The 26,949-nt window shown below is 41.5% G+C and overlaps 1 protein-coding gene across 7 annotated transcripts; it reads left to right on the top strand.

The window, feature by feature from the left end:
- The first annotated feature begins 2,122 nt into the window (after positions 1-2,122).
- rbm5 (RNA binding motif protein 5) lies at positions 2,123-19,287 on the top strand. Of its 7 annotated transcripts, none has more exons than XM_012964795.3 (24): positions 2,123-2,258; positions 6,671-6,729; positions 6,839-7,004; positions 7,635-7,805; positions 8,199-8,268; positions 8,832-8,905; positions 10,780-10,863; positions 11,528-11,588; positions 11,762-11,827; positions 12,198-12,358; positions 12,453-12,550; positions 13,173-13,260; positions 13,839-13,986; positions 14,150-14,229; positions 14,314-14,419; positions 14,509-14,600; positions 15,704-15,880; positions 16,316-16,462; positions 17,228-17,305; positions 17,607-17,789; positions 17,893-17,967; positions 18,066-18,160; positions 18,337-18,466; positions 18,639-19,287. In XM_012964795.3, exons 2-24 carry the CDS (start codon positions 6,713-6,715, stop codon positions 18,762-18,764), a joined length of 2,493 nt encoding a protein of 830 aa, XP_012820249.1. In that variant the 5' UTR covers positions 2,123-2,258; positions 6,671-6,712; the 3' UTR covers positions 18,765-19,287.
- The last annotated feature ends 7,662 nt before the right edge of the window (positions 19,288-26,949 follow it).

The raw sequence follows: 26,949 nt of genomic DNA, 5'->3' as shown, positions 1-26,949 counted from the left end.
ATGGGGCTATAGATATACATATATATATTGTTTTTAAATCAATAGTTAAGTTGATAGGGGAATATAAAGGTAGGGGATTTGTTGTCCAGAAACCCTTCAAATATATCTGTCCCTTTTCTTATAGTGTCTTCATTGTTGGCTAATATGCTTTGTATTTCTGCAAAAACAATCTTGTATTTGGTTTAAATTCAATATAATTGAAAAATGGGGAAAAAACACCTTTTTTTTATCTTGTCGGTATTAAGGCATGGGGGTGTTCCACATTACTGGAATACACCATATCTGTATCTTGTTTCTACATTATTGCTCGTTCCTTGAATTGATTAGATTTTGTTTACATTTTTTGGAGAATACACCACAGTTCAGCAGACTAATCTTAGCCATTAAGGCCAATTTTGCATTCAGCTTGTAGCCATAGTGTCAGCTGGTGTAAATTCATTTGTTTTACTGGGAGTTGCAGAATCATCATTGTGGGCACATACAAGTGGGTTGATGAGGTCAGAGGTGAACCATTACCTTGAAACCCTGCTGGTTCCACAGTTATCTGAGGGCCATTTTATTCTAGCACCAAGACTTCAAGGAGAAAGAGGAACCAAAATCGCTGGGGGGGTCCACCTCAACTGTTAGCGTCGCATTGACCCATGGCGAAGCGCCATGCTGCCATCTTTTTCCAACCTTTGAACCCCCTGCATGGATTCTAGGAGGGCTAATGCACATATGAGGAAATATTCTGTACTGGGTATGTGGTCACCCAAGAGAGACCAGGGAGGCTGGAAAAATGGTGGCGCTGGGCTTAACATAAAGTACCAAAGACCCATGTGGTTTTTTTTTGTTTTTTTTTTTTTTTTAAATACTGGGTTTTGGTAGGGGGAAAGCAACTAGTATATTTGGGGGGTGCCTAAAACCTTGGCTCAACAGAGTTGTATTTTTTGCTGTTTGTGTCCTGAATTCAGCTGCAGACTGACACTAGCATAAAGTTCCTCATGATGTGGTCCTTTAGGAGCACTAGGCTGTGCCCCCTGTAGCGATTTTAGGTCTCCTTGTTGTTTAACAATAAATAACTTAAAATGCCTCAACAGCCCCCCCCCCCCTCCCAATAAACAGTGACTGTCTATGGCATCTTACAGCAGCAATTCTGCAAAGTGCATTGCCACAATCTACTTCCCTGCCTCTAGGTATGGTCAGTGCTACCCTGGGCAGGTACAATGCACAACTCCTTTGCAGATTTCTGGGAATACAAGCATTTACTGTAAGGAGCAGTTAAATAAAAAAAATGTTTTTTATTCAGTTAACTTTATGTAATAAAAGGTGCATCCGAATGTGTGTGATCCAGCTTGCAGGCTGATTGTTGGATACTAAGGAGTGTAATGCATAGGCCCACTAAGGGGCCATACACATATATAGCCACTTTCCACTTGTTCGTTTGGGCCAACATTCCAAAGCAGCAGGAAGAGAAGCTGCAGCTGACTGATGGAAATCCTGTCAAAACTGATCACCTTCACTCCTCTGGGGCAGTGATCCCCAACCAGTTGGATGCTGCTCCCACTGGCCTCAAAGCAAGTTTTGTTTTTTTGTTTTTTTTATAATTACTACTGGCTTGGAGGCAAGTTTTGGTTGCATAACTGTAAAACAGACCCTCTCCGACACTTTTTGTATCTGAATATGTGGTTGGGGACCCCTGCGCTAGCAAGCTAGGTTGTCCGGAAATAAGGTCAAAATTGGCCAAAACGACCAAATCTCTGGCGAAAATCCTGCAAAGGAGGAGCCGGCTGCTGTAACTGAGTACGCCATCTGCAGTGGAAGGGGACGCTGTTGTGAGCGAATCGATGCCTATTATTTGTGATTGGGCTAGAAGCCTGCTAACCGCAGTGAGAATTCCTGCGGGAATAAGACCCTCCCTGTTAGAAACTGAGCCTAAGGGACACGTACGCGCGAATCTCTGGGAAATAGCGGGGAGTGCTAAGTAAGCTCTTGATGCCAGGCTGCTATTCAGACCCACTTCCGCCCTCTTCTCAATAGTATTTACGCTTTTCGCTAGCGATTTATTTGACCGCCTCTCCGTCGCCTCTTCCCCTTTAAGTCCCATTGGCCGATAGAAAGAGGCGTGGCCGCGAATATCAGGGCGCATGCGTGCTACTGTGGAAGATTCCAGGCTGCTGGTTTGTGTGGTGCATTGTGGGTAGGAGACGGGTGGATCCGCCGCCATTTCGTGAAGACAGAGCTACGGAGAGGAGGTGTTGCTGGAGTACAGCCCGGTGGTACGTGCCTTAATGCGCTTTTCCGTTCACGTTGGACGCTATGTTTATTTGCCGCAGGTTGTATGCCTTTATGGGTGAGATTGGTGGTCGTAGCACTTTGTGTGTGTGTATAAACATAGTGTTGGCTTTATGGAGCTGCTTCACTGGCTATCCTATGGAGTTCAGGCAAGAGCTGTTTCACATTGTGTGGCTGAGGATATATACAGGTTTGGGCAGCACTGGCTTATGTGGAATGGCGTGCGGTATCCTTAGCAATGGGGCTGGCCGCCCTCCTGGAGCTGCTGCCTGTGGGCAATTCTAGTGAGAGAATACCTACTTGCTCTCCTTACTAGCCCTCTATATCCAGCCTGACTGCCAGATAAGGTGAGACGGAGGGAGAAGGTCTGGGGGGGGGGGTGTATCTGTTATAGGGAGGAATTGCTGGCTGCTGAATTCACCAACATAATAGGCACCCCTTGGGGAATTGAGTGTCATTTTCTAAACCAGGGCTATGCCACCATGTTATGGTATTGCTCATACAACCCTTAGGTAGACTTGCACGCCAGAGTATACTGCATTCTGAACATTTTCCTATACTGAGTATGCATATGTCTAAAGCTGGCCATACATGGGCCAATAAAGGCTGCCAACTTTGTCCTTCCAGTCTAAGACAGCGACATATTGCCTGTGTATGCGGCCCAGCAACGGGCTGGCCTGAGTGATATCTGATTGAAGATGGGGAAGAAACCAATTGATCAGGCTTGGTTTTCTTGTCCAACAAAGGTCACATTGGTATGTTGACATGGTGCTTAACCTGTAGGCCCCTCTGTATGATCAGCCTGATTTGGCCCAGATCCACTCCTTTTGTCAACCTCGCAGCGCATCTGGCAGTGTATAACAAGTTTTAAGGTGGCCATACACGGACCGATTGTAGCTGCCAATATTGATCCCTTAGACTGATTCGGCTGCTTACCGGCCCGTGTAGGGGCAGCAACGAGGGGTATGCCCAACCGATATCTGGCCTGAAATTGGCCAGATATCGATCAGGCAGGTTAAAAAATTTAGTCGGATCGGGGACTGCATCGGCTCGATGATGCAGTCCCCGAACTGACTGTGCCCATAAGCACCGCTATAAATATATATAATATATATTGCCCACCCGTAGGTTGCCTTTAGTCTAGTGAGAGTTGCCTCGAAACTTAGGCTAAGATGGCAGCACTGCTCTAGAATTCCATGGGCTAGTGGACTGCCTATCATTGGCAACCCCCAGTGAATTCACCTTTCATTTAATTTGATTAAATACCCCAAAGTATGTGTTATCATTTGAGGGGTACCAAAATGTTAGGCACCCCCAGTCTTCATAATCTATTTTCCTCTGGAAGGTGCTCCTGTTTGCTGAAAACTGCGCAAGCCCTGGATACTACTGTAGGAGCACCACAGAGCCATCATCATCTTTCTACATATTCTACCTGTTCTGGTGCACGTACATTGAGTTAATCTGAATTTAGTAGAAAAAAAGCCAGTGTTTTACTTTACTGCACACACAGCTGCTGAGGAAATTAAAGAAGCAGAGTGGTTTAAGCAGGCCATGCACGCACCAGTGGGGTTTCGTACGATATTTGGTGCGTGTATGGCGGATCAACGAGACGACCGGTATCGCAAAGGCTGCGGATATCTGTTGTCTCGTTGATCAGGCTGGTTAAAAGATTTTGATCGGGAGTCGTTGAAGGCGCTCAAGCAAAATCTACGTTAAAGGAACAGTAACACTAAAAAATGAAAGCTTTAAAGTAATAAAAATATAATGCACTGTTGCCCTGCACTGGCAAAACTGGTGTGTTTGCTACAGTAACACTACTATAATTTATATAATAAGCTGCTGTGTAGCCACGGGGGCAGCCATTCAAGCTGGAAAAAAGGAGAAAAGGCACAGGTTACATAGCAGATAACAGATAAGTTCTGTAGAATACAAGTGTTTTATCTGTTATCTGCTATGTGCCTGTGCCTTTTCTCCTTTGAATGGCTGCCTCCATGGCTACATAGCAGCTTATTTATATAAATTATAGTAGACTTTCTGAAGTAAACACACAACTTTTACCAGTGCAGGGCAGCAGCACATTATATTTTAGTTACTTTTATACACTTTCATTTTTTGGTGTTACTGTTCCTTTAAGGGCTGAATCGGCAGATGGAGGTAGAATTCCTATTGTTTCTACCTCCTATATCGGACGATTCAGCCCTGAACGTCAGTGGGAGAAACAAACGATCTTTCAGTGGTTTTTAGGGCTGTGACACAAGGGGAGATTAGTCGCGCCGTGACAATTCTCCCTTGTCGCTGGCGACTTATCTCCCAGCAATGTCATTGCACCAGCTAGAATGTAAATCGCCGGTGGGATGGCATACGTGGTACCGCGATTTGACAAAGTTTCCTCTTAAGGCAGCTTTGGCAAATCGCAGCCATTTACATTCTAGCTGGGGAGATTAGTCACGACACAACAAATCTCCCTTGTCGCGGGCGACTAATCTCCCCATGTGTCCCAGCCCTTAGGTCTCATAAAGTGATTGCAATAGCTGGGGTTGATTAACATTGGCACTTTCCAGTGATTAGATCTTAAAAGTAATTATCACAAAAGAGTTCATATAACTAGGTTAGGAAAATCCATTTGGGGGATCCAAGAGATTATTTGGGATAGTGAAGACTTTATGTAGCAATGTATTCCTATGACTGGTATAAGTAAAGTTGGAAGCTGCTCATATTCAATGAAGGGGTTGTACCAGAGAGTCAGAAAACCATGGCTGTAATAGGATTCATAACAAACTAATGCGCTTGAGCGATAAACAGGAATGCAGGGCTTAAGCTGGCCATACATTATAAGATCTGCTTGTGGGTTGTTTTGTGTATCACCGCCCTCTTTGCAGCTTGTTTGATGAGAATCCCCAGGACTATTCTTGTGCAAAGAAACCTGTTTAGACTCACAGCCATTGTAACCATAGTCTTCTGCTGCTCATTTGGGCTTGTACTAGGGCCAGGATAATGCAGTCGCTACAGTTTTGACAGGTTTGTCATTTTGTTGTTAGAGCTAATGCTGAAAATATTTGCTTTTTAAATGCTGCAAAATGTCTGGAATCGTACCATTGCTCGCACTCTATCGCCTCAGTGATTCACTAAAAAAAATTTTGTCCTACCATTTGTCATTGACAGCTGTTTAACGTGACATATCTTTGTGATGGCCAAACCCAAAGGGTTTTTTATTACAAAGTGGGCAGTGACTATAGTGTATAGGTGGCCAAAATGGGCAGATTCAGCAGCTTATCTGCTGTGTATGGACCCCCGACGGATATAAGGGGGGTCCATCTATGCTCTGATGGTCATTGTTAGGTAGACAAATCAGAAGGAAGATCAATCTCGCCAAGCAAATGAATCCTTAACATGTATGGTCTCCTTAACTTGTTGATTACTCTGATAACCCCTTTGAGAGCTGCCTGCACTACTTGTATTGGTTAGTGACATGTATCATGTTGTGACAAATTGGACCAAAGTTTTTATTCTGAGAGGCAAGGAACTTTGTATGGGTGTCTAAAAATTAGGGACCATTAGTCCATACTTGTGACTTCATTTGACTGCATGTTTGTTTTAATTATTTGTTAAAACTTCATCTATAAATAAAATATATATTTGAGTAGATACACATTGGCATGCTTGTGTTACAGTACTAAGATAGGGACAGAAGGGGACATATTGAGTTGGTCACGTGGAAGCTTCATAGAGCCAGAATCCATGGAAATTAGCTTCCTTTTATGTAATATTTTGCAATTTAAAGCCCATGTCTGTAAGTATAGATTTATTAATTTTGTAGTACATGTCCCTTAATTCCAGTCTTGTTAGGGAGCAGGATTTAAGCTCAAGGTTAGTTTTGTGTAGACCCAGCAATTTTTTTTTTTTTAACGTGCGCTAAAGGGTTGGGGGATATAGCGACTGCAGCAATGTTTAGTGCTCTATCATCCAGAGAAAGGAAGTGGAATCTTGCTGAACAGGAAGCTTTGTGAACACCTCTAATGGGGGGGAAACCATTTTTGCATGATAGGTGCCTTTAAGTCCTGCCATCTGATTGGTAAGCCAGTGTGCTTCCACACAAACTAAGGGCCTGTGTATGGCTACTATTCCCTTTATAACTGTAATTGTTAAGCAAACTGAAGAACAAGAGAGTTTAAGGTATTTGCATTTGTAAACCTTATTTTGTACATGTAAATTTGAAAAGATCCTTTGGCATTTATTAGGAGGTACATTTTATAAAAAAGTTCTCTTTAAAAGTCTGTAACTGCTGAAACGCCTGGTGAATGGTGTACAAGTATACACTCCGCCTTGCCTTTTACTGATTACGATAAACTATTCCACTGCTGACATCAATGTGTTTCTGTCCCTCCCCCCGATACAGACTTTATCACAGCCACCGCTTGCTGATCTAAAAGTGTGAGCCATGGGATCAGATAAACGGTAAGACTTGAAATTTTATTTATATCTTGTATAGCAACATAATTTATGCAGTGCTTTTTCCGTTAAACTGTCTTTAGATGATGAGCATTATTAAAATCAAATTTTACAGTGTGAGTCGCAGTGAGCGGAGTGGAAGATATGGTTCAGCATTTGATCGAGATGATCGCGATGATAGAGACACTAGGAGCCGTCGCAGAGATTCTGAATACAAAAGATACAGAGATGAACGCAGCAGCGAACGCTACGATGACTACAGAGATTATGACAGTCCCGAGGTGAGTACGCTCTATGAGGATTTTAAAATTATTAAACATGTCAAGTTTACACTGAGCCCATATTAAAATCATTGCAGATAAACAAAATTGATTGTAGCTTATAAAAGCAAATCCCATTCTTTTATGGCTAATTATTGTAAGGTCTGTTTTGTTAGCTGAGAAATGCCTTAGGGCTTATCAAAGAATATACCATGGGGTGCATTTATTAACACTGGAGACATCCATCAATGATGATGTTACCCATAGCAATGAATCAGATCTTTGCTATTGTTTTAGGTGACCATTAAAATGTAAATGCTGATTGGTTGCTATGAGCAACATCACCTGTCATGTTTGTCTTCGATGTTAATAAAGTACTCCCCCATGTTTAGCTTTTATACTGATTTTGGTAACAAGTAGCATGATTGTAGATTTTTTTTTTTTTTTTTTTAGTACAGCAGTGTTACATTAATGTCACTATGTGACATGAGTACTTGGAATAGTATATAATACTAGTTTACTTTATTCAAAACACAAGTTGCCTCATTTTAATTACACAGTAGGTTGTGTAGGTAGTCCTGTGTTTCATTCAGATTCTATAACTCTGTGATGTTTTATTTCTGATGTCTCTCGTTTTTGTAACTGTTTTAGCGTGATAGAATGCGTGACAGAGAGAGGAGGAACAGTGATCGTTCAGAAGATGGTTATCATTCAGATGGTGACTATATGGACCATGACTACCGGCAGGACTATTACATGGATGAAAAAGAGAGCAAGACGATCATGCTAAGGGGCCTCCCCATTAATATTAATGAGAACGACGTGAGTTATGCATGCAGTTTTTCCCACTATAGTTCTTTCAAAACATTTAGCTAAAGTGAGGCTTATGATTGGTCTGCAGAATGGAGTAGGTTGGCTTTACTTGTCATTTTAATATATTGCAGCTTACAAACATTGCATATTTGTCTAGGCCACCGTTACATGTAAAGAGCTTGTCAGTGACTGAAAAAAAAAAAACTGAAGAGGACCCACATAGAAAAGCAGTACATGTAGCTTTACCTAGCAGTCTAACAAATTTACACTTCAGATTGGAAAGCTAGAAAGAATTCAAAGCTTATAAGCCTTTTGGTGAAGTGTGTAGTAGGGGGAACATAACAATTTAAAGCATGTTCAAACAGGCATTGTTTCCCCACTTAATGATTTTGTGCATTTTAGATTCGTGAACTAGTGGAGTCTTTTGAAGGACCGCAGCCTGCTGATGTGCGGCTGATGAAGAGAAAGACAGGTGAGGTTCTATCTGGCGTGAGGCTTTGGACTGTTGCTCTTTCTGAAATCCACTACTTTTACACTGCTCTCCCCTTTGGTGATAAGGCCCCTGCTCATCCCACATTCAAAATCAGGCTTTTATCAACCTTTTATGGCTAAGGAACCTCTTAGTTTGAAATTTTGTGATTTTGTTTTATGTGTAGCATATTGTTAAATGAAGACTTTGGTAAGTAGAACTGTAGGCTTTTACTGTTGCACGGGTGGTTTTACCACTCCTTCCTGAATACAACTGATGGACTTGGAGTCTTCAGTACCTGTAACACATGTGGGGTGCAGCCTCTTGGTAAGCACTGTACACGTGACAAAATTATAGGATCGTGGGCATAAATTGCCTGGAGGTTCCTTTTTTTGTTTTTATGGCAAGCCCTGTATAGACAGGTAGGAGGACTACACCCATGGAAGCCATGCCATAAAGCACTGCTAGAACCATGGGCTTTGTCAGTTGGAGAGATGCAGCTGTGTTTTATGTAAAAGGAACTAACTAACACTAGTATCCCGTCTATATCTGAATGCTGTCTCTAGGTTTAAGCCGCGGTTTCGCCTTCGTGGAGTTTTATCACTTGCAAGATGCTACCCGCTGGATGGAAGCCAATCAGGTTGCTTCACTCGCCAAGTCTAGAATACTCCTGAGAAATGGCACATTTACATATGTCTGTAATTAAGATCGAAAAGCAGGGGGGAGGGGATAAAGGGAGAGAGGCTCAGGGGAAACTTGACAAAGGTAATACATGCTCTGTGTACATTAAAGTTCTATAGTCTGTATGTAGACTGCGCTGTAAAGACTAGTGGTAAACACTGATTTTCACATGCTGCAGTAATTATGAAACTTTACATTTGGGGCAAAAGCCCTTTAATGATAAACCCCTTACAGATAAAATTATATGAGAACATAATTGCCTTTTCAACTGGCCTATACTTGTAAGTTTGTTTGAACTTTTTCTGATTCAATAAACTCCTCAAACTGTCTCTAAGTGCAACATAAAATGTATGCATCTTCATATATGAATGTATTAGTGTGTATATATTTATATATACATATATATATATTACTATTCAATTTTAATGTCCCTTTTCCATCATGTTATACATAGTATAACATTTCAACTTTAATGTATACAGAGCTCCGGTGTGTCAGTTCTTAAATGACATCTACAGGTCCGGTCCCCTCCCTCTCCCTGGGTACTGCTGAGTACATCTGGCAGACACATGTTCATTATAACTCCACACTGACAGCGGATTGATTTAATGGAGTGGGAAGATTTTCATAAAGGACTTAGCCCCCCCCCTTTTGTTAAATGTTTTTAAAAATGTACCCCGAAACACATGTAAAGCCCATTGGTGTACAGTATTAAATGAGAATAATTTGTGGAATGTGCGAGACATACTCATGTTACCTGCATGGTAATGCTTTACAGCACATTGCAGATTCTAGGTAGTATGGAATATTGAACAATGGCAGTTAATCCATGCTCATGTAGAATAGTTTTCTGATGCTAGTGTATGACTTAATGACCAGGATGTTACTTTTTAAAAAATCTTTTTCCAGTATGGCCCAGCCTAGGAAGAACTATAATAACTATTAAGTAAATATTTTAAAGATAGTGACATTAATGCAGTATGTAGGAATTTACTTAAATGTCACCTGCTCATTAGAAATGTCTGCATCACCTTGCAGAGTTTATTAGTACATGATTTGGAAGGCGATGATCCTAACCTTAGCCAGTACAATTTTTTTTTTTTTCTACTGGTTTATATTTTTAACGTTTAATAGCCTGATAATCATGGGTCTCTTAAGCCTTCCCTAAGAGAGATTAAAGGTATAGCCTGCCCTGGGATTAATTGTAGTAAAACTTTTAGCAAAAATGGGATCAGTCCTGATGATGATTTCCCTAATTTGCCCTATTGTATACAGGGCTTATAATTATGGGCTTTTTGGGTTGATGGTTTTTATGATTAGCGGCTTAAAGTGCACTTGAAATGACTCATTTTCATAGTCTTCCCATCATGGCCCTTCTTGTACCAGTGGCATTATCATTATTCTGTGCTCCTTGGTCTAGACATGGTTATGATATGGGGGTTAACTGTCCATCCTAAAATGTGTGTTTGCATAAACTTGCTAAACAGATATATTCAAATTCAAACCCTGGAAATGCTGCGTGCACTATTGAACCTTCCGTTTATCTTTTTCTGGAAAGCTCCCAACCCTTTTGACTACTTTCCCCACTCCCTTCTTTCTGTTTCCGCCAATGGAAGTTCTTTGCGCGCCTCTGTCTACCTCTCCCTCTGAATCCAGTTCCTCGCACCACCCCTCTGTGAGGGGTTGGTCAGGCAGATCATTAGCTGGCGGTGGGTGGTCCTTCCCCACATTGCTGTCCATTATTATGACGGGATCTCATTCCCCTATGCCTGGGGATTGATGTTCTCACTCCAGAAAGTTGGCATTAATTGTACTTTTTTTATGTTCTTGCAGAAAAAGCTTGTAATCCAGGGAAAGACTATTGCCATGCATTACAGCAATCCCCGACCCAAATTTGAGGACTGGCTATGTAACAAGGTATGTTCTACTTTAAAGTTTCCACTTAAAGGCACTTTTAATAAGCATTTGTGTGTTGTTCAGAAGTAGCATATCCCTTTTAATTCACTTATGTCAAACTTCCACCAGTTACAGTGCAAAAATGATTTTACCAAACCCTGTACCTTAAAAAAAAAAAAAATGCTCTGCCACAAATCAATTGTCATATGCACTGTTTGCCAGAATAATGTCATACCTGTGAAATATAGCGCACTGCTGTCAGCAGAGATTTTGCTGTGTCATAGCTATAACTGAGTGCAGGAATAGCCTCACTTGATAAGTATCCATAATATACAATAAACTGGAACAAGAAATGTCCAAACACTTCACATAGGATCCTAGCTGTATATTACATTTGCATATAGGAAGATTGCTATGGAAGTGGGTGGAAAATGCTGGCCATCTAACTAAAGGGTCACCTGTCAACCTCCTGAAGGCTATGGGTGATACTGGCAATACTTAAGGTTTTGGAAAACATTGACTTGGCTTTAGAAAATAAAAATCCGTTGACTAATGATGCATTGGATTGTGTATTTTTCTGACCTTCTCCTTTGGAACATATGACATGCGTGCGACATATTATAATATGTGGGGGAAATGTTGGGAATTGAGTGGTTATTAAGTGCAAAGCTCTCTGGTTTTATAGTGTGGCCTGTACAACTTTCGGCGAAGACTTAAATGCTTCCGCTGTGGGGCAGCCAAGGCTGGTGAGTGTTAATGTCAAGGGCTTATTTTTTCTGTACATACTGATGTGCAATTTATTAAATCTGTTTTATCCTCTGTAATCCTTCTGATGACTTAATTTGTTGCCCTGGACTGGGTGACATGCTTGTGAATTCCATTTGTTCATTCACTGAGTTTGTTTTTTTTTCAATTGCAGAATCTGATTTGGAAGCCCCTTCAGGATCATCTGATGCTCCTCAGTCTACTGATTACTATAGTGACAGTAAGTATTTTTAAGGTTTTGGTTTAGTGAGGGTCAGTACAATCCATAGATTAGACATATTGATAGCAAATGCATTTTAGTGTAGACCGCTTTAGAGTAGACTGCTTGTTTGTAGTATGTTCTGATGGACAAAGGTCATGTCTGCAGATAATGACTGACAATCTTATCAGGGCAACTTTTGCTATTACATTTAGTTTGTATGTGTTTTTGTTTTTTGTTTTTTTCTCGTTTAGTATTAGTAAATGCAGAGTTTAAGAAAAAAATCTTGGTGTGTACATTTTTTTTAAATGTTGGGTTTGTGGACTGCCTTGGAAATTACCTTTTTACAGACAGTTGGGTGTAACCTTATTAGGTGGCTATGTATCCTCAGCCATAATCCTTCGGAATATTGGGCCCCACACTGTAGTGGATTCCATCTTGTCTGCGCTTGCCCCCTATGTCTCACTTGTGGTCAGCAACATCCGGCTTATCAAAGACAAGCAAACACAGCAAAACAGAGGCTTTGCATTTGTGCAGCTTCCTTCTACTCTGGTAAGTTGTGTCCTCCTCACTTTTTATGTACAAGTCGTGTGGTTAGCCAAACCTAACACTTGTTTTGCTTTTATCTTCCCCATTGTTTTATCAGGAGGCATCACAACTCCTACAAATTCTGCAGACCCTGCATCCACCTCTCAAAATTGATGGGAAAACTGTAGGTGTGGATTTTGCAAAAAGCGCTAGAAAGTAAGTTTGGAGCATTTTTTGACTATAGTATAACCTGAAATAAGTAAATGGACCCAAACCTCAGATAACTATTTGACTACAATATGAGTGCATGGACTAGATCCACCTTTCTCTGAAGAGGTTATGAGAGCACCTAGGTTTTGGAGTTCATTACGAATGCCTTTTTGTGTTCTTAAAAAAAAAAAAGAACACGAACCAGGGGGTCGCTTTTATTCCAGGCTAAAGTTTTACAATTATGTTTGAGAAAAATCAAATAGGAGAAAAGGATTATATACTTCCATAATATAATCGTTGTAATGCCACCAGGTAAGCAGTTTAAGACCTTGTTGGAGTTCTGTTTAATTCCTCCTGGAAACCAATGTATTTTTCTGTACTTTAGCAGCACTGTACAGCTGGAGCGCTATGCGCTGTTTTTTTTTTTTTGTTTTTTTTTGCAGCCCTGTCTTCCTGTGGCCTTTTTAAGACTTTTGTTTAATATAATTTTGATGTAATGTGGCCCACAAGCCTGTAGTATATCCGGTAATATTCCCTCTACATGGTGAGAACTGGGAATTGCTGCTTTTATGGAATGTCTAAATTTGCTGATTTTCTTTAACTGGTTCTCTAATCTTCATTAAAACAGGGATCTTGTGTTGCCAGATGGGCACAGAGTCAGTGCGTTCTCTGTGGCAAGCACAGCTATTGCTGCTGCACAGTGGTCTTCGACTCAGGTGAATATTTATAGTACATATTACTCATTTAGACCTGCACATTCATTGCATGCTAAGGAATTGGTTTTTATTATGAGTTTTGGTTACATGACTGCTAGAGGATATGCTGGTTAATACGTATCCACCCATGATCCTGGAGGAGCTCCTGGGTATAAGATTGCCTTGAACTAGGTCTAGTCTGTTTTTTTTTTTTTTTTTTTTCCCCTTAATACTGTCATTGACAGCAATTTGCATTAAATTGGGGTTAGCTGGGCAAGCTTAAGCTTTAAAATCATTTGTTGCCAGCAGTCAGGATCCAAGCAGTTTTTTGTGCCTACCATGCAGCCAGTCTGAGGGACTACTTGGATGCCATTATAGTGTGCTCTTTGTTTCTGCCCTGCCTGGAGGCAAGTAACAGTTCATTAGCTGGATGCATTATGTTGGTGGAACTGAAAATGAGTTGACCTAGCTTTATAACATCACTGTTACTAATAACTGAAGAAACTACAGTGATCTTATTTCAGCAGCCACTGTGGTTTCAGTGAATAAAATGTATTCAGTAGGTTTCAATTCAGTACATTCCTTCTGTTTCGTAGCAGGCTCAGCAAAGTGGGGAAGGTGGGGAATATGCCTACCTGCAGCCAGGACAGGAGGGCTATGCTAATTATGGACAGTGCTCCCAAGATTACCAACCATTTTACCAAGCACAGACTGGAGCAGCAGAGCAAAGCACAGCACCACAAGCTGGTAAGGATCCAACACGGCTATCTGTTGGGATAACATGCTAATATATTTGATCTGTTGTATTAACCCTATCTTTTACATAGTTGTAACAATTATCCAGTCATTTGACATTTAACTCTTTTTTTTTTTTTTTTTTTTTTTTTTTTTTTTTTATATATATATATAGAGGGTTCTGCTCCAGTGCCAGCAACTACAAGTGCAGTTGTGTGTCAAAGTCCTCAAATGTACCAGCAACCCGGCTCTCCGGTATTCAGCTTACTATATTACTTTGATTGTCTTTCTACGTTTGTTCTGCAAACTTAAAATATGCCTTTATTTTTTCAACCGCAGACCCAATCTGGTACAAGTACAGCTGCCAACACGACTCCAGCATCTACTACTAGCACAACAGAAGAAGCAGCCCCTCCTAATGCTGTTATTCCTGGAGTTAAATACTGTAAGTACTACACTGCTTTTACCAAATAAATTTTATCTGTATTGTAATTATGTTCTATAGATAATCCTTTCCCTGTCATTTCACCCCAGCTGTTCCAGATACTTCCACATATCAATATGACGAAAGCTCAGGATATTACTATGATCCCCAAACTGGTCTTTACTATGACCCGAATTCTCAGGTATGCAATTTTGTCATTTTGCTCTGTAACCTTTTTCCTCTGCAATGTGATTGCCCTTTTAAAAAAAAATTAAGCTTGTGTAGCCTTGATTTTTCTCGATATAGGCCTGATCTTTGATTCTAAGCAGCTAGTCTGATAAGGTTAAAGGAGAACTAAACCCTAAAAATGAATATGGCTAAACGTGCCATATTTTAAATAATGAACTTGTTGAACCTTTTAGGTTGGTTCAGTATCTCTCTAGTAGTAATAATCCAGTGCTTTAAAATTATCATAGGGGGTGACCATACTGGACACTTCCAGTGTCTACGACACTCGCATGCTCAGTACACTCTAAACAGCTGCTGAGAAGCTAAGCTTAGAGGTCATCAGAAATTATCAAACAAAGTAAATTGTCATATAAGCTGATCCGAATGGGCTGAAGATTCAGAAGTCTGATGCTAGTAGCACTGGTTTCAGAGCTGTCATACAGTAATCATCTGTGTTAATAACTAATCAGCCTTATATTGTATATAAGCTCAGTAACTAACTGACAGCAGCACAGAGCATGTGCAGTGAATCTTCAGAAAAGAAGATGGTGGGTGGGGGGGGGGCTACTGGGGGCACAGATCTTTCCTGCTAAAGGGCTGTGGTTGCCTTGGGCTAGTACTAAACTAGTGATGTTTCAGTCAACAAATTCAACCTGGCCTGCTGCTCTGTGGCTATTTATATACCTGCCCCCGACCTGCTCATCTCAGATGTCCCTGAAGGGAGCAGGGCAAGGCAGGCGCGCGTATGTAAATAGCCGCTCCTATAGGTGGAAGTGGGGAACAGTTAAGTCGTGGGCAGGAAGAGTTCGGGCCGGACCCGCCCACGACCTAAGGAACTTATGTAGGTGTCTGCATGAACCTGCCCAACCCGCGGGTGTTGGGCCAGCCTGCATATCACTACAGAACTACTTTTTTAGTTGGGCTTTAGTTCTCCACTAACATGTGGCACCCATAGTGATCCTGACTGTTGTAAAACAGATTGCTCCAAGACCCCTCAATAGTCTGAATGTTAAACACATCTATTACTTGGAGACTTACATGTTTTTTACCTTCCCTTTTATTTCCATTTTCTTCCAGTATTACTACAACTCTCTGACTCAGCAGTACCTATATTGGGATGGTGAAAAACAGACTTACTTGCCAGCAGCTGATGGAGCAGGACAAAGTGGAGCTCAGCCCAATGGTGCAAATGCAGGCTCGTCTAAGGAGGGCAAAGAGAAAAAAGAAAAACCAAAAAGCAAGACCGCTCAACAGGTACAAATATGACCCTTTGCACATTGTAATGTCTGTTGCATTTTGCTTGATGTTTAAGGTCTTTGTTTTCTTTTTATATTTGCATTGATGTACTGGTACATTTTGTGCTGTTGCAGCTTTGTTTCCCTATTTTAATGTTCTCGCCATAGTGCGTGGTTGCATTACCTTGTGTGGCTCGTACTCGTTTTGCTGATATTTAATCTTGGAAACTTGAATTTATTTAAGTCATGGGTAAAACGTAATGAGGAGCCTAGCTGGGTGGTATTGGGGCTATAGGGCTGCTGTTTAACTTCACTCAGCCAGCTGCAGTTGTAAATCTTGATCCAAATTACAGAAAAATCCCTTATGTTGGAAAACCCCAGGTCCTAAGCATTCTAGATAAGAGGTTCCATACGTGTATTTACATTTTTACACTCGCATATTCTACATTCCCAGATTGCAAAGGATATGGAGCGATGGGCCAAAAGTTTAAACAAACAGAAGGAAAATTTCAAGAACAGCTTCCAGCCACTCAGTGCCCGTGATGAAGAGAGAAAAGAGTCCGCAGCAGCAGATGCTGGATTTGCTTTGTTTGAGAAAAAGGTACGTTTAAAATACCTAATCATTACATTTATGGGTTATAGAATGATTTAAAGGGGACCTGTCACCCAGACATAAAGCTGTGGAACTTTCAAACCCACACACCCACCCATACCACACATTTAATAGTCCCAGCTGTCAATCATATATTGTCTGCCCTGCATCTCCATTAAGCTCTCTTTTTCCCGTCCCTCCTCACCATATAATTGTGTAGCCAGTGCATGGGTTTGCCCATCAGGTCTCCCTTTCTGGCACATGCTCCAAGATTTTGGGGTGATAAAAAGCTTAGCTTAACAGTGCCCACAAAATGGAGCCTGCCTGCTTACTGTAAAGCTGGCCATACACACACCAATATTATTGTGCAAATATATTTATATTTGGTGCATATATGGCAGCTAGACAAGACGGCCGATGTCGCAAAAGGCTGCGGGTATCGGCCAGGTTAAAAGATTTTGATCAGGTGCCCAAGCAAAAATCTCTACATTCAGGGCTGAATAGTCAGAAGGAGGTAGAAACAATAGAATTTCTATCTCCATATCATATGATTCAGCCCTGAACGTCTGGAGGGTGGGAACGATCTTTTGTGCGACCAATGGTCGCACGAAAATCGCTACGTGTATGGCCACCTTAACCGTGTTAATTCCAAGACGTAGTTCAAAGAACACAAGATTTATATTTATATAATGGAAGTTTATTGAATTTGGAATTATTTCTTACAGTAACCTGTCCTTTTTACATATACCATTTGTCTTTTTTCCTTCTCAGCAGGGAGCTTTGTTGGAGAGGCAGTTTATGCCAGATATGATGATGATGGTTAACACTGAGGAGGAAGAAAAGCCCCCAAATGTGAGTAGATAACATGTTTTCCCTTTTTGATTTCTGATTCTTGCTTATGTGATCAGGGCTGCTTGCTTTTATGATCAAAAGCAATCCATATTTTAGCAGAGAAATCTATTCTTTTGAAACACAATACAGTACTTTTTACATATTGCATCTGATTTTAGACTAGTCTGCTGTATATAATGTGATTTAAAGCCTGTGAGCTTAACCAAAAGTACAGGAATCTGAATCCTACTGCCTGAAAAATAAGTGAATTTTACTATTCTGTGCAGTTTTAAGTGTTGTAATGGGCTTTTGTGACTTACAGAAAGCACTGGTAGCTGCTTATAGTGGTGATAGTGACAATGAGGAGGAGAGTGAGCGACTACTTGGGGCAGTGGATGAGGAAAAGTTGCTGGATTGGAAGAAGCTGGCATGTCTGTTATGCCGCAGACAATTCCCAAACAAGGATGCCCTGACAAGACATCAGCAACTGTCAGACCTGCATAAGGTAGGCTGCTGGCTTTTGTTTTATCCTTCTATTGTTGCCTGTGGCTAAGTATGCCGAATGGTGGTCAGTATAGTGGCAAGTAATGATTCTTATTACCCAACAGCAAAACCTGGAAGTCTATAGGAGATCAAAGATGTCTGAACAAGAGCTTGAAGCTTTAGAATTAAAAGAAAGAGAGGTGAGACTTTACAGAGTAGTATGATGGAAGTAGGTCATGTGGTGAAAATGCAGTGAACAGTGTGGTTCTAATGTGCTTTTGTATTTGTTTCCTTTCAGGCAAAATACAGGGACCGTGCAGCAGAAAGGAGGGAAAAATATGGCATTCCAGAGCCACCAGAACCCAAACGCAAGCGATTTGACCCTACTGTGGTGTAAGTATGCTTTTCCAGTAGCAAGCCCTGATATGTTGTGCATCTAGAATGCTTTATTACATAATGCTCAAGCATGTTCTTTAATTTTATTTCAAGTTGTTGCAGGATAAAATGTAACATGCCTTAAAATAATTAGACATCTAGAGATTTTAAACTGCCTTTGTCCTTTTGTACAGGAATTATGAGCAACCCACAAAAGATGGTATCGATAATAGCAATATTGGAAATAAGATGCTGCAGGCCATGGGTTGGAAGGAGGGTTCAGGGCTGGGCCGAAAGAGTCAGGGAATTACAGCTCCTATTCAGGTAACGTGTATTCAAAGCTGGCCAGTCTATCATTTGGGGGGGGTGTTTGCACTGCATGGCTACCAAGTGCTCCAAGCGGAGGGTTGTGAAGCTCTTGTAATGTTTGCAGTCATCACAGAATCTCTTCCTGAAATGTATGATGAGTTTTAACACTGTTCTCCTTATTTTCTAGGCTCAGGTCAGAATGAGGGGGGCCGGTCTAGGAGCCAAGGGCAGCTCATATGGAGTAAACACATCAGACTCCTACAAGGATGCAGTGAGGAAAGCAATGTTTGCGCGCTTCTCAGAAATGGAATAATGAGAGACTTAATACGACTTGAAAAACTGTAGCTTTTTGTGAATCAAAAATGGAAACATCTGTGCTGTTCCTCTAAATGGCAAAACTGGAAAAAAATCCCTGTAGGACTCTGTTCTTGAGCAGAGGGAGCATGAACCTGTAAATATGTAAAATATATATATTTTGTACAGTGTACATATTTTTTTGTAAACATTTACACCATCAAAAAAAGTTTTTGCATTAGAAGATTCAGGTCATTCGGTTTGTGACGCACCAAACGTTACTTGTAGAACACTCGAGCGTTCCCATCTTACAGATGTTACACAACCATGAAATCCTTTTTATTGCAAGATCGTCATTTTGTCATAAGACTGAACACAATCGCACAGCTGTGCTCCCTCAAAGGACACTGCCATCTTGTCATAGCACAGTATCAGGCCAACTTTGTATATGGAAAACTTTGTACATTGTCTGGTGTGGTTTTTTGTTTTTGTTTTTTATTTTGGACTTTATTGCCCAAATAAATTTCAAAGTAAATGTCAAACCTGTGTTTCTAGTAATACATGGATAAATCGCAAAAGGTTTATAGTGGAACTTAGATCTAAATGTATTATGTTTAAAGAAAACCCCTTCTATTTGGGTGCTGGTTTACCAAGTCATTTATATTCTGTGCTGGAGTAGTCCATTCCAGTGGAAAATAATTTCCCAAATGAACCCCCAAGTGAGGATTCTAACAACCCTGTGAATTCCCAGTTTGTTCCTTCAGTCCCGAGTATGGGGCCCTCAGACTGGCCTGCCCGGCTATTTGTGACAGAAAATCGTCAAAATGACTACTGGGCATTGGCCCATTGATACAGTTCTTGTCTGTCAGTATGTCAAATGATTGGATCAGTCAGATATTGGCCACCTCAAAGTGAGCGTATTGGGGAATGACTCAACCTCTCTAACCAATCAAATCCTTCTGTGCATGGCCGGCTGTAGTGGCTTATCCGTATAACCACTGGGTTTTTTGTTTGCTTATTTAATGAGAGACAGTGTCCTTTACATACAAATAGTTGATATCTGAACCCCAGTTTGCTTCAAATATGAGCAAAATGCCCCCAAATTTGCAGCCTTTAAAAAAAAAAAAAAAAAAAAAAAAAAAAGTCACTTTCCATTGTTGGGTGGTAATTGGCGGTAGGGTTTTGGATTTAGTTTGAATACACCTATGTGAAGACACATTTGTAAAGAAAAATGTCTTTTGGGAGATCCTTATAAAAAAAAAAAGAAAAATGTACCCCTTGTTGTACAATATGAACAAATGAATAACCTTATAAAAAGCCCCTGCTAGAAACATGACATGGAAATAAAAACCTTGCAGCACAGACCTGTGTTCTTTAATTTAGCGTTCATGAAGGTTTGGATCATGAAACCTTACAGGGAAAGCTGTCTTTACAGTGGAGGTGCCTATATGTTATGCACTCATTATGGTCCCTGTCCCAACAGCCTGCATCCCTTTATTGTAATCTTAACTGGTTGGCTGGATTTTCAGATGTTCGAGCCTTTATACATGGCATTGCTCATGTCAGGCCTATATTTGCCCATCTTTGCCCTCTGGGATTTGTTGAGAGCACATTAAGAGCCCTCTTCCTTAACATAAAAGATATTCCTGGTGGTCACCATTTCTTATGTTCCAGCTGGATATGGTAGTGGTGTGTATTCTATCTTTCTTGCCTAGTGTTCCAAGTAGTTTGGAAGATTCAAATCATTTAGGAGATAACTATTCCCTCTTTCCATCCCAGTCCAATGAATCGACAAAGGAGATTTGTCGTGGGCGACTAAACTCCCTCGTGTGCCAGAGCCCTAAGATCACTAATGCTCAGTGGCTAAAGAATCCAGCTGGACATGCACACACTGGGCCGTTATTGTCCTGGCAATTTTTATACCATGGAGATTGATCATTTAGGGCTGTGGCACATGGGGATATGTGGCGCTGTGATTTCCCTGAAAACTCGGACGTTTCCTCTCAAGGCAACTTCCGCGATTTCGGGGAAATAGCGGCGCCGCGTATGCCATCCCACTGGCAATTTACATTCTCACCGGTGGGATGGCATTTCGGCGAGATTAGTCGCCCGTGACAAGGGGGGATTTTTCGCAGGCGACTAATCTCCCCGTGTGCCACACCCCTTAGTCAGTCTGACAGGTTAGAATATTTTGGTTGGAGAACTATAATATCTGCACATGTACTGTGTATGTGACTATATCCGTGGGGGACCTACAATGTATTTCCATGTAATAACTTTCATATGATTGTAGTGTGGCAATTAATAATTGGCAGGACATGTCCAATGTGTTATTTTTTCTGTTGTCAAGTTATGTACGTTAGATACCTTTACTTTATATTTTGAGAGCGAGATTCTCTTGTGGCATTTGCTAGTATCTCTATGATGCCAGGAGCATGTCTAGTCTGCAGGAGAAATCCCATTTGCTATTGCAGGGTCCAACTTGGATTAGGAATCTGTGCTGGAGAAAGAGAGAGTAGGACTAACTGTACTTTGATGGCAGCAAACTATAACAAAAATCTAATATGGTCTGGTGCCACAATATGGGTTTCATTGAACCATATTCACATATTTATACAATCTTCAGAATGGTTGGAATTAAGACTGAAAATACATGTGTGGACCTTGGCTAATATTTTAGCACCAGTGGGCCCTATTCCTAGAAATCATGTCCTTCCAAGCTGACACTCCAATACAGGGATTCCAGCACACTCTGGACATAACTGAATTCTGAGAACAATCCAAATATAGAGGAGAGCACCATAAAGCAGAATTCTGCTAAAATGCTATTTATTTCAGACCAAAATACACAACATGTTTCGGGCAATGTAACGCCCTTTATCAAGTGTGCCTTGCGAGGTTTGATGCATCAAGACTGATCTAAGGGCTGTGCGGTTGACACACTATTTGGAAAGCTGTTGTGTCAGCTAATTAGGAGCACAGACATCTAGTCCCATGTATATTTCCCCCTATACTAGTGAATCCCCAACTAGTGGTTCGTGAGCAGCATGTTGCTCCCAGTGGCCTCAAAGTAGGCGCCTATTTTTTAATTTTTAGTTAGGAGGAATGTTTTGGTTGCATAAAACCCAGTGTAAAGCCAAACAGAGCCTTCTATAGACTACTAGTCCACACAGGGGCTACCAGATAGCTAATTATGGCTCTTATTTGCACCCCCAGGAACATTTTTCATGCTTGTGTTGCTCACCAACACTTTTTCCATTTGAATGTGGTATAAAAGGCTGGGGATCCCTGCCGTATACTAATGGCAGTGACTGACCAGTATTGTGCTGGGTCCATGATATTCTCCTCTTCTGTGGGGCTGGTTTAGAAATAGTGTTCTGCGTTGCCCTCCCTTTTAATAGAGGCAAGGACAGGGGAAGCTAGTATTCTGTTCACTACTCAAATGGTAAACAGGATACCAGAAATACGTGAATTTGATGGCTTTCCCTGTAAACCAGAAGGACACCCTCAGCCAGACCCAGAAAGTACTGCATGAATCCCTTGGTCACAGAACTCCCCTCTGCCAGTGGCACCCAATTCTGCACTTCTGTCAAAGGACTATGTGCCTTTGGTAGCAATGCAGCATTTGGTCTTCTAGATGGAGAGGATCAGGCAGGTCTTACCTTTAACAGGGGTCTTGGAATCTGGTTGATCCTGGGAATAGTAGTAGACAAGTTATCTCTTTTACATTGCCCTTCTCTTGCCTTTTGCTTTGTTTATTATGAACATTCACGAAATATTGTACTTGTGAATGCTTGCAAACATTATCTCTAAATGGCCACTGTGTGGCAGTGTTTACCACGTAGCAATTTCTCACGTCACCTTAAAGCTATGTGTAATGTACACAAGAAATCTTTCCCTTACATCTTTCGCTGAAAATTGTCTCCCCCCCTACCCCATGTCTCTTGGATCCCATGATCGCTGTAACATAAATAAAATAAGCCCATGTGTTTGGGCTACAAAATGATATGCCTGAATTAACTCCATGTCCCATTAATTATCTGTTGCTGCCACAGTTCTTTAGAGCTCATTATGTTGGCCATAGAAGTAATTTGTGTGCTACTATGATAATTAGATCAGGTAATCTATTTAATGGCAAACCTTGGAAGCGAATTAACATGAAATTGCTCAGAGTGCTCTTGTGAGCCCTTATGCAGGTTTTCTAGCAGTTTTTAGAGCGTTAATATAGTGAACTTCAAACAACAGCTAGAACCTAAAATGGAGATGAATGGTGGCCATACATGTACTTGAAAGTATCAACAAATGGCATGTACTGGCTTTGTGGCTTTGAATGTAAGTAAGAAAGAGCTGTGACTTCTCTCGCTTTCTCATCTTCAAATCCCTTATCCTACTGCTGATGGATTCTGAGACAGAAAGCCCCTCTGCTTTACAGAGAATCTAAGCACAGCGCACCATGAAAAGCTGAGGGACTTTTAAGTGGTGGAATCTTCTAATAAAAACTCCTATATTTGGTTGAATGTTACCGTGATACTCCTTTTTGTGGGATCATCTCAGCAACACGAATGTCTCTGGTGGTATCATCTCAGCAATACTAATGTCTCTGGTGGTATCATCTCAGCAATACTAATGTCTCTGGTGGTATCATCTCAGCAATACTAATGTCTCTGGTGGTATCATCTCAGCAATACTAATGTCTCTGGTGGTATCATCTCAGCAATACGAATGTTTCTGGTGGTATCATCTCAGCAATACGAATGTTTCTGGTGGTATCATCTCAGCAACACGAATGTCTCTGGTGGTATCATCTCAGCAACACAAATGTTTCTGGTGGTATCATCTCAGCAACATGAATGTCTCTGGTGGTATCATCTCAGCAACACAAATGTTTCTCGTGGTATCATCTCAGCAACATGAATGTCTCTGGTGGTATCATCTCAGCAACACGAATGTTTCTGGTGGTATCATCTCAGCAACATGAATGTCTCTGGTGGTATCATCTCAGCAACACAAATGTTTCTCGTGGTATCATCTCAGCAACATGAATGTCTCTGGTGGTATCATCTCAGCAATACGAATGTTTCTGGTGGTATCATCTCAGCAATACGAATGTTTCTGGTGGTATCATCTCAGCAATACGAATGTCTCTGGTGGTATCATCTCAGCAATACGAATGTTTCTGGTGGTATCATCTCAGCAATACGAATATTTCTGGTGGTATCATCTCAGCAATACGAATGTTTCTGGTGGTATCATCTCAGCAACACGAATGTCTCTGGTGGTATCATCTCAGCAACACAAATGTTTCTGGTGGTATCATCTCAGCAACACGAATGTCTCTGGTGGTATCATCTCAGCAACACGAATGTCTCTGGTGGTATCATCTCAGCAACACGAATGTCTCTGGTGGTATCATCTCAGCAACACAAATGTTTCTGGTGGTATCATCTCAGCAACATGAATGTCTCTGGTGGTATCATCTCAGCAACACGAATGTCTCTGGTGGTATCATCTCAGCAATACTAATGTTTCCTATGTATCTCAGCTGTGTATTTGTGTGTATCTGAGCTAGAAGATGATTTATTTGCATGGATGCTTATAGGCCAATTCTCAGAGTGCCAATACTGGGTTAGTGCCTTGGTATACAAATAGAGGGGCCTGTAGTGCTAGTCACAGATATGTACCACTTTCACAATCATGAAAGGAGATGGAGCTCATTGGTTTGGAGACACAGGATGAACTCACCTAGTAATATTTTGAACTCTTTGCTCTGGGCTTAATAACTGACTGGTTGTCAACCTTCATGTATTGAATGCAGTTAAGGAAGGCCCACAAGCACCTCATATTATCATAAGGTACCCCCAGCATTAGGGACAGTAGGCCAGAATGACTATAACCAGGTATAAGATGAGCTCAAGGTAAAACCAATCCAGGTCAGGGCAGTCAGAGTGTCAGGTCAGGCAACAAACAAGCAGTACCAGAACTAGAGACCTACACAAGTTCTTTCAGGCAGACCTGCTATTCCCCCTACCTAGACCAGCTACCCGACTCACCTGCAATGGGTTAATTTACCCAGGGACACACAAATCCAGAAGTGACGTCACCGTGGGCTGGAACTGATATCATTTGAGAGGCAGATTGACCAGGTAAGGGGAAAAATAACATTACTACATCACTGCACCTAAGCAGTGCAAGAAATAAGCTCAAGTTTTTATTTACCATTTGTGTTGCTGTATAGTGATATACAGAGATGGGCTAGGAGACTGGCAGGGTACCAAGGCACACTCTTTTAAGGAGAGAAAACCAGAATGAAACTGATGTGCGCAGGATGTGTGTGAATTGCATCTGGATGCCGGCGTGGAGATGTTGATGCACATCAACACTGGCACAAAGGCGAGTATTTAACTTCACACTGGTCGCTGATATCACATGGGTGCGAGTCTGTGATGCCCAATGTTGAGAATAGTGGCCCGTGATAAATCTCTGCCACCGCGGGTGACTAATCTCCCCAAAAAGCCTTTCTTCCAACAACAAAGGGGATCGCCAGTGGATAGACCTACGCATCGCTTCGGTTTTCTGAAGTTGCGCAGTTTCCTCCTGGAGGCAACACAATTTTTGAAAAACAAAACCATGCGTCGGCCTTTCCACCGGCGATTCCCTTTATTGCCATTGAATAGGCTTTTCGGGGAAATTAGTCGTCCGCTGTAGCAGAGATTTATTGTAGGTGACTAATCCCCCCGTTGGTCATTCACCTTACAGGCAGATTTATCAAAATGCGAGAGTTTACCACCGAAAAATTCACCCACTTTCTGTTGATTCCTATGGGATTTTTAGAAGTGTATTTATCAAATGGGAAATTCTAACTTTCACCCATTGATAAATATCCTTCTTAAAATCCCATTGGAATAAATAGAGTGCCCTTTATTCCAGGAGACAATGTCAAAAGCTTCCTGTAGGTGGCACTTTATCAGATGTGCAAAAAGCTGCCCCTTGGTAAAGGTGGCCATACATGTACCAGTTACGATCTTCCCTGTGGCCATTGTTTCGTACAATAATATCGGTGCGTGTATGGCCAGCTTAAGAGCCAACTTACTGAACATGAAGGTCTTTCTATGAATTCAAGCTCAGGCCATAAGGGGTTAACAGTAATCACCTGGGACCGGTGACTGATCAAAATACATTCCATGGAAACGGAAATTCAGCTCAGTGAGATGAGGTCTCTTTAAGGCTCCAAACAGAACATGTGTTGGGAATGGCTGTTTTCATGAAATGAGCACATTATCAGGTGTGAGGGATTAGATTGCAAGCCTGTGCCTGCCAGCGTGTAGCAATAGTGCTATCTCTGTACTCTCGTCCCCTTCCTGAGTGGGGCTGAGCACAGGCCGGATGTGGCTCTGAGCACATCTGGGAGACATATGTTCCCACCAGCGACTCTCCCAGTGCAAAGTGCCCTAATAACCAGTGTAAACATTGCAGGAACAGGCAGCTGGCACAAACAGCAGGGCAGATTATCCTAAGGCCATATAGGTAATTACTGGGGGCAACTACCTATAGAAAAAAGTACAAAATTCAGTCTCAGATTTTGCCCAGGGGGGCACTGCAGATTTTCCCAGAGTCATGGATGAAGGATGGAGTCATTCCACTGGTGTGAGTCTAGACCCAAAGTAAGGTAGCTAAGAAGAGTCCCGCCAAGTCAGTTCTAAGGGGGGCATTTACAAATCTTCATATATTTACATGCAAAACTGTGACAAATTAGAAAGTAGAAATAAGTGGCGGCACCTCCCAGCCCGCACCATGCCACTATTTTAAGGATAGGAGAGTATAAAACATCATTAGCCCCCCCACAACCGCGGGATCTGCTGTATAGGTAGATGTGCCACTGGGCAGCAGAGACAGTTTCAGGCACATCTCTGCCTTGGTTCTGGTGGGACAGGAGCAAATGATACACCTGAAAGGGGATTTAAATACAAAAATGTACATTATTGCAACAGTGCACAGGATAAACTACAAACACTGCCCATGGGTACAGGAAGCCTCTGGCACAGGACTTAATACTGAGCAATTGAGTTTCTCTCTGATTGTTTAGTAACACAGTGAAGGAAGGGATGTGCCTTCCTGCCATACAGACTGCACAATGTATCCCTCATTTATAAATGATCCCATTGCCCTGTGCATGCTGGTCTTTGTAGGGTGGAGGTACAGCTACA

Source organism: Xenopus tropicalis, chromosome 4 (assembly GCF_000004195.4).
Source record: "Xenopus tropicalis strain Nigerian chromosome 4, UCB_Xtro_10.0, whole genome shotgun sequence".
Lineage (NCBI taxonomy): Eukaryota > Metazoa > Chordata > Amphibia > Anura > Pipidae > Xenopus > Xenopus tropicalis.
Note: the sequence above shows the minus strand (reverse complement) of the source record. Positions and strands in the feature narration are given on the sequence as shown.